This window comes from Phasianus colchicus, chromosome 38 (genome assembly GCF_987193195.1).
Source record: "Phasianus colchicus chromosome 38, bPhaCol1.hap1.1, whole genome shotgun sequence".
NCBI classification, from domain to species: Eukaryota; Metazoa; Chordata; class Aves; order Galliformes; family Phasianidae; genus Phasianus; species Phasianus colchicus.
In genome coordinates, this window is record NC_143473.1 from 1,714,304 (window position 1) to 1,724,315 (window position 10,012).

General features: G+C 58.9%; 2 protein-coding genes across 2 annotated transcripts; one reads left to right on the top strand and one right to left on the bottom strand.

Moving 5' to 3' along the window:
* The first annotated feature begins 129 nt into the window (after positions 1-129).
* Positions 130-3,090, top strand: FKRP (fukutin related protein). Its single transcript, XM_090130042.1, is given in 3 exon segments — positions 130-1,307; positions 1,480-1,811; positions 1,813-3,090. Coding segments are annotated over 2 exon segments (1,464 nt in total). The 5' UTR covers positions 130-1,307; positions 1,480-1,497; the 3' UTR covers positions 2,963-3,090.
* Positions 3,091-5,136: 2,046 nt separating this feature from the next.
* Positions 5,137-9,927, bottom strand: AP2S1 (adaptor related protein complex 2 subunit sigma 1). Its single transcript, XM_090129941.1, has 5 exons — positions 9,793-9,927; positions 7,400-7,549; positions 7,194-7,307; positions 7,026-7,085; positions 5,137-5,422 (listed from the first exon to the last, which is right to left on the bottom strand). The coding sequence occupies exons 1-5, from the start codon at positions 9,793-9,795 to the stop codon at positions 5,321-5,323; spliced, it is 429 nt and encodes a 142-aa protein (XP_089986067.1). The 5' UTR covers positions 9,796-9,927; the 3' UTR covers positions 5,137-5,320.
* Between the last annotated feature and the right edge of the window lie 85 nt (positions 9,928-10,012).

Below are 10,012 nucleotides of genomic sequence, written 5' to 3' on the forward strand. Positions count from 1 at the left end.
GGGGGAGGGTTATAGGGGGGTTTTGGGGCGGTTATGGGGTGGCTATAGGGGGGTTTTGGGGTGGCCATAGGCTGGTTATGGGGAGGCTATAGGGGGCAGGAAGGCTATGGGGCGGCTATGGGGGGGGGAGGGCTATGGGGTGGTTATGGGGAGGCTATAGGGGGTAGGAAGGCTATGGGGTGGTTATGGGGTGGCTGTAGGGGGGTCAGGGCTATAGGGTGGTTATGGGATGGCTGTAGGCTGGTTATGGGGAGGCTATAGGGGGCAGGAAGGCTATGGGGTGGTTATGGGGTGGCTATAGAGGGGTCAGGGCTATAGGGTGGTTATGGGGTGGCTATAGGCTGGTTATGGGGTGGCTATAGGGGGCAGGAAGGCTATGGGGTGGTTATGGGGTGGCTATAGAGGGCTCCGAGCTATAGGGTGGTTATGGGGTGGCTATGGGGGGGGAGGGCTATGGGGTGGTTATGGGGTGGCTATAGGGCGGTTATGGGGAGGCTATAGAGGGCAGGAAGGCTATGGGGTGGTTATGGGGTGGCTATAGAAGAATCAAAGCTATAGGGTGGTTATGGGGTGGCTGTAGGCTGGTTATGGGGAGGCTATAGGGGGCAGGAAGGCTATGGGGTGGTTATGGGGTGGTTATGGGGTGGCTATAGGGGAAGGGCTATGGGGTGGCTATGGGGGAAGGCAGGGCTATGGGGTCATACCGGGTGCTGTGGGGTGGCTGCACCCCCCATAGAGAAGCGTGGTACCTATGGATGCCCACAGCCTATAGGTACCTCATCATGGGTGCCTGTGTGTGGGGGGGAGTTAATTAACATCCCCTCGTTACTCCAGCCCCTCATTAACGCATCTTTCCCTCCACAGGAGCGGCTCGTCCCACGAGTGACCCCCCCACCATCCCCTTAATTAATGCAGCCCTATTAATTTCCTTCATGCCAAGCCCTCACCAACATCCATCCCCTGCCACCTCCACAACCCCCCCCTCCTTAATTAACCAGGGCTCGTTAGGGACTGCCTCACCCTTTGCCAGACTGTGACCCCGTCCTTAATTAACCAGGGCTCGTTAAGGACTCCCTCACCCTTTGCCAGACTGTGACCCCCCTCCTTAATTAACCAGGACTTGTTAAGGACTCCTTCACCCTTTGCCATGCCGTGACTCCCTCCTTAATTAACCAGGGCTCGTTAATGTCTGCCTCACCCCGTGCCATGCCGTGACCCCCCTTTTTAATTAACCAGGACTCGTTAAGGACTGCCTGAACCCATGCCATGCCGTGACCCCCCTCCTTAATGAACCAAGGCTCGTTAAGGTCAGCCTCACCCCGTGCCATGCTGTGACCCCCCTCCTTAATTAACCAGGACTCATTAAGGACTGCCTCACCCTTTGCCAGGCTGTGACCCCCCCTCCTTAATTAACCAGGGCTCGTTAAGGTCAGCCTCACCCCGTGCCATGCTGTGACCCCCCCCTTTTTAATTAACCAGGGCTCGTTAAGGACCGCCATGCGCCTCACTCCGTGCCAGGCCGCCCTGGCAGCCGCCATCGCCCTCAACCTCCTCCTCCTCCTCCTCTCCCTCCCCCGCCTCCTCCCCGCCCCCCCCCCAGCCCCCCGCTGCCGCCCCATTTCCGCCCCCCGCCCCCCCACCCCGGGGGTCACCGTTTTGCTGCGGGACTTTGAAGATTTCGCCCACGATCTGCCGGGAACCTCGCGCTCCTTCTCCTCCCTCGACCTCCCCGTTTTGGTGCTTACCGACCTCCCCCTTTACCCCCCCGTCCCCCTCCCCTCGGGGGTCCGCACGCTGACCCTCCGCCGCTCCCCCCTCCTCCCCCCCCAAACTGGAGCTCCACATCCGCACTCAACACGTCCTTATCGTCCCCGACGGAACCCGAGCATCTCCCGAAATCCTGGATGCCATGACGGCGGCTTTGGATTCCGACACCCGTCTGGTTTTGGTCCCCGTGGGTCCGACCCCACTGCGCTGCGTGGGGCTGGACGTGGATCTGCGCCGTTGGACGTTGCGATACGACGCCCAGGGTGGCTGCGGGGCTGCGGATGGCGGAACGGCGGCTTTGCTGATGCGTTCCCAGGATCTTTTCAACCTCTCCTTCCCCACCGAACGTCCTTTGGATCTCGCCGTCTTCATCCAGGCGGCGTTGAGAGGTTGGCGGCTCCGCGTCCTCCGGCGCGGTTTCACCTCCGTTCCGTCGGCTTTGAGTTCGGCCCATCACGTCTGGAAGGCGCAGAACCTGAAGGATTCGCGGCGCAGGAGGTTGATGGAGGAATTCGGCATCAAGCTGGAGGTGTTGGAGGACGGCAGGCGGCGTTGGTACGGCTGCAGCAAGGAGACGGAACGCTGCTTCGGCACCATCCGCGCCCGCACGCCGCCGTATCTCCTGGAGGGTCGTTGGACCCCGCCGTGCTGCCTGAAGGCGTTGAGGGAAACGGCAAAACACGTGGTGGAAGTGCTGGAAAAGTCCGGAGTGAGGTATTGGTTGGAAGGAGGATCGTTGTTGGGAGCGATCCGATCGCAGGACATCATCCCTTGGGATTACGACGTGGATTTGGGGATTTACCGGGACGACGCCACCAAGTGTCGGTGGTTACGAGCGGCACGGAACGGCCCCGTGGAGGATGAGGAGGGGTTCGTGTGGGAGAAAGCGACGGAAGGGGATTTTTTCCGTGTCCATTACAGCCGCAGCAACCGCCTGCACGTCGATTTGTGGCCCTTTTTTCCCCGCGCCGGGGTGATGACCAAGGACACGTGGTTGGGCCACCCGCAGGACGTGGAGTTTCCCGAGCGTTTCCTGCTCCCCACCGTGCCGTTGCCCTTCGCTGGTTTCACTGCCATGGGGCCCAACAATGCCCGCGAGTTCCTGGAGCTGAAATTCGGGCCGGGGGCCGTGGAGGAGCCCGAATATCCCAACCCCGCTGTCTTGAGGCTGCGGCGCGGGGAGCCGCCCCAATAAATCCCTGCGGCGCCTCCGTGTGGCTTCATCCGCTTACGGGGTCCCATGAGCCATCCCATCGTTGCCCCCAGTGGGGTCTCCATCCACTTTTGGGGTCCTCTGAGCCATGCATCAGGTCCTCATCGCCCCCAGTGGGTCTCCATCCACTTTTGGGGTCCCCTGGGGTCTCTGTCCGCTTTTGGGGTCCTCTGGGCCATCCATCAGGTCTCTGTTGACCCCCATGGGTCTCCGTCCACTTTTGGGGTCCCTCAGACCATCCCAAGAGGTCCTCATTGTCCCCAGTGGGGTCTCCATCCAGTTTAGGGGTCCTTTAGGCCATCCCATCTGGTCTCCAGTGATCCCAATGGGGTCTCCATCCACTTTTGGGGTCCCCTGAGCCATCCATCAGGTCCTCATCGCCCCCAGTGGGTCTCCATCCACTTTTGGGGTCCCCTGGGCCATCCATCAGGTCCTCATCGTCCCCAATAGGGTCTCCATCCACTTTTGGGGTCCTCTGGGCCATCCATCAGGTCCTCATCACCCCCAGTGGGTCTCCATCCACTTTTGGGGTCCTTTAGGCCATCCCATCAGGTCTCCAGTGATCCCAATGGGGTCTCCATCCACTTTTGGGGTCCTCTGGGCCATCCCAAGAGGTCCTCATCGTCCCCAGTAGGGTCTTCATCCACTTTTGCGGTCCTTTAGGCCATCCCATCAGGTCCTCATTGCCCCCATTGGGTTCCATCCACTTTTGGGGTCCCCTGGGCCATCCATCAGGTCCTCATCGCCCCCAGTGGGTCTCCATCCACTTTTGGGGTCCCCTGGGCCATCCATCAGGTCCTCATCACCCCCAGTGGGTCTCCATCCACTTTTGGGGTCCTTTAGGCCATCCCATCAGGTCTCCAGTGATCCCAATGGGGTCTCCATCCACTTTTGGGGTCCTCTGAGCCATGCATCAGGTCCTCATCGCCCCCAGTGGGTCTCCATCCACTTTTGGGGTCCCCTGGGGTCTCCATCCACTTTTGGGGTCCCCTGGGCCATCCATCAGGTCCTCATCGTCCCCAATAGGGTCTCCATCCACTTTTGGGGTCCTCTGGGCCATCCATCAGGTCCTCATCACCCCCAGTGGGTCTCCATCCACTTTTGGGGTCCTTTAGGCCATCCCAAGAGGTCTCCAGTGATCCCAATGGGGTCTCCGTCCACTTTTGGGGTCCCCTGGGCCATCCATCAGGTCTCCGTTGACCCCCATGGGTCTCCTTCCACTTTTGGGGTCCTCTGGGCCATCCCAAGAGGTCCTCATCGTCCCCAGTAGGGTCTTCATCCACTTTTGGGGTCCTTTAGGCCATCCCATCAGGTCCTCATTGCCCCCAGTGGGGTCTCCATCCAGTTTTGGGGTCCCTCAGACCATCCCAAGAGGTCCTCATCGTCCCCATTGGGATCTCCATCCACTTTTGGGGTCCCCTGGGATCTCCATCCACTTTTGGGGTCCCATGGGCCATCCATCAGGTCCTCATCACCCCCAGTGGGGTCTCCGTCCACTTTTGGGGTCCTTCAGACCATCCCATCAGGTCTCTAGTGATCCCAATGGGGTCTCCACCCACTTTTGGGGTCCCTCAGACCATCCCAAGAGGTTCTCATTGCCCCCAGTGGGGTCTCTATCCACTTTTGGGGTTCCCTGGGCCGTCCATCAGCTCCCTGTTGACCTCCATAGGGTCCCCATTCACTTTTGGGATCCCGTAGACCATCCCAAGAGGACCCTGTTGACCCCAATGGGATCCCCATCCGAGATTGAGCCATCCTTGTCCCTCCCAAGAGGTCCCCAATGACCCCAAAAGGGCTTTCTACCCACCTCAGGGCCCCAAAAGGTCCCCAATGACCCCAAAAGGGCTTTCTACCCACCTTAGGGCCCCAAAAGGTCCCCAGTGACCCCAAAAGGGCTTTCTACCTACCTTAGGGCCACCCTTGGCCATCCCAAAAGGTCCCCAATGACCCCAAAATCACTTTCTACCCACCTTAGGGCCATCCCTGGCCATCCCAAAAGGTCCCCAATGACCCCAATGCATTCCCCATCCACCTCTGCGGGTCCCTGGGGCCACCCCAGCTCATCCTTTAGGGTCCCCTTTGAGATCCTTTGGGTCTCCCCTCATTGCTCCCCCCCCCCACCCCATTTTCTCCCCAAATTTTGGAGGGGGCTCAGCTACGGCACAGCCACGTTTATTCACGACACAACGCTGGGGATTTTGGTCCCTTAGGGGTGGGGATGGGGACATAGCAGGGTGTGTGGGGGGGGATCCCAGAGCCCCCCACCCCCCCCCCAGCCCCCAAGCTCCAGCCCTGGGATGGCTGAGGAGGAGGAGGAGGAGGAGGAAGGCTGGGGGTGGCTCACTCCAGGGACTGCAGCATCAGGAGTTGCTTCAACACCTTGGTCTGGCTCGTCTCACGGATCTCACCCGCCAGGAACATCTCATCCACCACAGTGTAGACCTGGGGGGGTGACAGGGGGGTGTGTGTGTGTGAAAAAAGTAACCTTAAGACCCCAAAATTCTCCCCAAATCCCTTAAAATTCCTTTAAATCCCCATAAAATTCCCCCAAATTCCGCATGGAAGCAGGACGGGAGCTCCCCACGCCAACTGGGAACACTCTGCCATCGTCACAAAGACCTGAAGGTGATGGGATGACCCCAAAACCCCCCAAAACTCCCCCAAATTCTGGGAAAGAATGTGAGGCGTGACCCCAAACCCCATAAAAATCCCCCAAATCCCATCCATTTCCCTCAAAATTTGGCATGGAAGAAAGACAGGAGCTCCTCACGCCAACCATAAAGATCGCAACCATCGTCGCATAGACCTGAAAGTGATGGAATGACCCCAAAACCCCCCCAAACTCCCCCGAATTCTGGGAAAGAATGTGAGGGGTGACCCCAAACCCCATAAAAATCCCCCAAATCCCATCCATTTCCCTCAAAATTTGGCATGGAAGCAGGACAGGAGCTCCTCACGCCAACCATGAAGATCGCAACCATCGTCGTGAAGACCTGAAAGTGATGGGATGACCCCAAAACCCCCCCAAACTCCCCCAAATTCCGGGAAAGAATGTGAGGGGTGACCCCAAGCCCCATAAAAATCCCCCAAATCCCATCCATTTCCCTCAAAATTTGGCATGGAAGCGGGACAGGAGCTCCTCACGCCAACCATGAAGATCGCAACCATTGTCGTGAAGACCTGAAAGTGATGGGATGACCCCAAAATCCCCCCATACTCCCCCAAATTCTAGGTAGGTGCAGATGACCCCACGACTCCCAAATTCCCCCAAATCCCACCCAAATCCCCCCAGCTCTGCATGGAGAGGGGCCAGGAGCTCCCAAGCCAACCACAAATATCTCAACCATCGTCGCATAGACCTGAAAGTGATAGAATGACCCCAAAACCCCCCCAAACTCCCCCGAATTCTGGGAAAGAATGTGAGGGGTGACCCCAAACCCCATAAAAATCCCCCAAATCCCATCAGTTTCCCTCAAAATTTGGCATGGAAGTGGGCCAGGAGCTCCTCATGCCAACCTGGAAGATCTCAACCATCGTCGCATAGACCTGAAAGTGATGGAATGACCCCAAAACTCCCCAAACTCCCCCAAATTCTGGGAAAGAATGTGAGGGGTGACCCCAAACCCCATAAAAATCCCCCAAATCCCATCCATTTCCCTCAAAATTTGGCATGGAAGCGGGACAGGAGCTCCTCACGCCAACCACAAAGATCGCAACCATCGTCACAAAGACCTGAAAGTGATGGGATGACCCCCAAACCCCCCCAAACTCCCCCAAATTCTGGGAAAGAATGTGAGGGGTGACCCCAAACCCCATAAAAATCCCCCAAATCCCATCCATTTCCCTCAAAATTTGGCACGGAAGCGGGACAGGAGCTCCTCACGCCAACCACAAAGATCTCAAGCATCGTCGCGAAGACCTGAAGGTGATGGGATGACCCCAAAACCTGCCAAACTCCCCCAAATTCCAGCAGAACAGACGACCCCAAACCCCCTCCCCTACAAAAACCCCACAGGACCCCAAAGTCCCCCCCCCTTAACCTCACCTTGTAGAAATTGAAGACCAAATCGAGCTCGCACACATTGTGGAAATACTCATTGAGGACCTGTGGGGACAGGATGGGGATTCGATGGGATGAAACAAGAATTGTTAGCAAAGCAGCTCGACCAATTAACACGGTGGCTAACGAACAGCGCTGTTAATTAACCCCCACCTCCACAAAGTTGTGAATGGCTTCCAGATAAGCCAGGTTGTTATCAGTGACATCCACGCAGATGCAGAAATAAAGCCCAGCGTAACGCCGATAAATGATCTTAAAATTCCGGAACTGGAAAAGAAGCAAAAAATAGAAGTGAGATGGAAAGAACAGGGGAAAACGTTTATATTTTTGGGATGAAAAAGGGCAGTTTTGGGGCCGACCTCGACGAAGTTGGTGTGCTTGGCATCCCGCACGGTGACGACGGCGTGAACCTCCTCGATGAGCTTCTGCTTCTCGTCGTCGTCAAACTGCATGTACCACTTGGCCAGGCGGGTCTTCCCAGCACGGTTCTGGATGAGGATGAAACGGATCTGCCCCCCAAAAAATCCCAAAACCCCAAAATAAGGCATCTGTGGGGCGCTCAGCCCCAAACAGGGGGAGTTCTGCCCCCAAATCTGCCATTCGCTGACCCTACACGGCGTTTCGGGGATGGCCGAGGGTCCCCCAATTCCTTACCCTATAAGATTTCCCTCTGAAGTGCCCCACTGCTGCCTGACCCCATAAAGAAGTGGGGATGGGGTGCCCCTAAATGGCCCCCTCCCCCAAATACGAGCTTTTTTGGGGGGGTCAGCCCCAAAGAAAAGGGAGTTCTGCTCCCAATCTGCCACTCGCTGACCCTACAAGGCGTTTGGGGGATAGCTGAGGAACCCCCAATTCCTTACCCTATAAGATCCCCCTCTTGGCTCTTCATCTCCCCCTGACCCCATAAAAAAGTGAGGATGGGGTGTCCCTAAATACCCCCCAAATATGAGCTTTTCTGGGGGGCGGGTCAGCCCCAAAGATAAAGGAGTTCTGCCCCCAATCTGCCACTCGCTGACCCTACAAGGCGTTTGGGGGATGGCTGAGGGTCCCCCAATTCCTTACCCTATAAGATCCCCCTCTTGGCTCCCCACTTCTCCCTGACCCCATAAAGAAGTGGGGATGGGGTGCCCCTAACTGCCCCCCTCCCCCAAATATGAGCTTTTTTGGGGGGGTCAGCCCCAAAGAAAAGGGAGTTCTGCCCCCAATCTGCCACTTGCTGACCCTACAAGGCGTTTGGGGGATGACTGAGGGACCCCCAATTCCTTACTCTATAAAATCCCCCTCTGGTGCACCCCACTTCTCCCTGACCCCATAAAGAAGTGGGGATGGGGTGCCCCAAAATGCCCCCCCCCAAATATGACCTTTTTTTGTGGAGTCAACCCCAAAGAGGGGGGGTCCTGTCCCCAATCTGCCACTCGCTGACCCTACAAGGTTTTTTTTTGGGGGGGGGTTGAGGGTCCCCAGGGGATCCCTTTAAAGTGGAGCCCCCGCAGAATCCCATAACGTGGGAATCCCCCTCCAGTGCCCCCCCTCCCCCGCCCCATATGGGTCCCTATAACGCCCCATTGAGACCCCCCCCCCCCCAAGGAATTAGGGAAGGGGAACCCCAATGTCCCCCCCCCCATGGGACCCCATAACGTATTGCCCCAGAGAAACCCCAATACCCCCCCCCACCCCCCACATGGACCCCCAATGCCCACCCCATAGAGCTCCTATAGCGCAGTGCCCCATAGGGACCCCACAATTCCTCCCCACAGGGTCACTACGATACCCCATACCCCCCCCCCCCAAGCCCCCCCATACCACCCCATGGGAAATTAGGGATGGGGCACCCCAACCCCCCCCATCCCCCCCCATAAGACACGCTATGGGGCACCCCACTCTTCCCCATTCCCATAGAGAGCTGGGGATGCGGGGACCCCAATATCACCCTCCCATAGTGTCCCTATAATGGCGAACCCCATACCCCCCCCATCCCATATAGAGACCCCCAGTGCCCCCCCCACTGTCCCCCCATAACCCCCCATAGGGACCCCCCCCAATGCCCCCCCATCCCCATACAGAAACCCCCAGTGCCCCCCACAGCCTCCATACAACCCCCCATAGGGACCCCCCCCCCCCCCACTGCCCCCCTGTACCCATATAGAGACCTCCAGTGCCCCCCCCAGGGTCCCCATAATCCCCTATAGTGACCCCCCCACTGACCCCCATCCCAATATAGAGACCCCCAGTGCCCCCCTATAACCCCCCATAGGGACCCCCCCCATAAGCCCCCATAGTGACCCCCACCCACTGCCCCCCATCCCCATATAGAGACCCCCAGTGCCCCCCACAGGCTCCCCATAACCCCCCATAGGGACCCCCCCCCACTGCCCCCCCATAAGCCCCATAGGGACCCCCCCCCACTGCCCCCCCATAACCCCCCATAGGGACCCCCCCCACTTCCCCCCCATCCACATATAGAGACCCCCAGTGCCCCCCACAGCCTCCCCATGACCCCCCATAGAGATCCCCCACCCCACTGCCCCCCCATATGGACCCCCCCCATCGAGAACTGGGGAGGGGGCACCCCAATATCCCCCCCCAGCCCCCCTCCCCTAATCTCCCCCCATACAAACGCCCCCAATTCGCTCTCCTCTCCCCCCCCCCAACTCCTCAGCCCCACAGAACCACCCCCGACCCCCCCACGCCGCCCCCCGGCCTCCCCATACAGCCCCCCGCCCCCCACAGCCCCCTCCCCCCCTCCCCTCACCATGGCTCTCCACTTCCTGCAGCCCCTCCCCAACACCGGATATCCGCTCGGCGCCGCGCGGTGCACGCCGGGACGCGTAGTTCACCTCTCGCACTGCATTTCCCAGAACCCCCCGCGCGCGGCACCGCCTCGAAGCCGCACATCGCCGCGCGGCACGCTGGGATATATCCCCCCACTTCCGCCTCGTTGAGGCCTACTAGGCCGCGGGACGGCGAAAAGA

What these genes read in the sequence shown, in the direction of transcription:
- AP2S1 (XM_090129941.1), bottom strand. An exon ending in AGCACACCAACTTCGTCGAG is followed by an intron (nt 7,308 to 7,399) that starts GTCGGCCCCAAA and finishes CTTCTTTTCCAG; the next exon opens with TTCCGGAATTTTAAGATCAT. An exon ending in CCATTCACAACTTTGTGGAG is followed by an intron (nt 7,086 to 7,193) that starts GTGGGGGTTAAT and finishes CTGTCCCCACAG; the next exon opens with GTCCTCAATGAGTATTTCCA.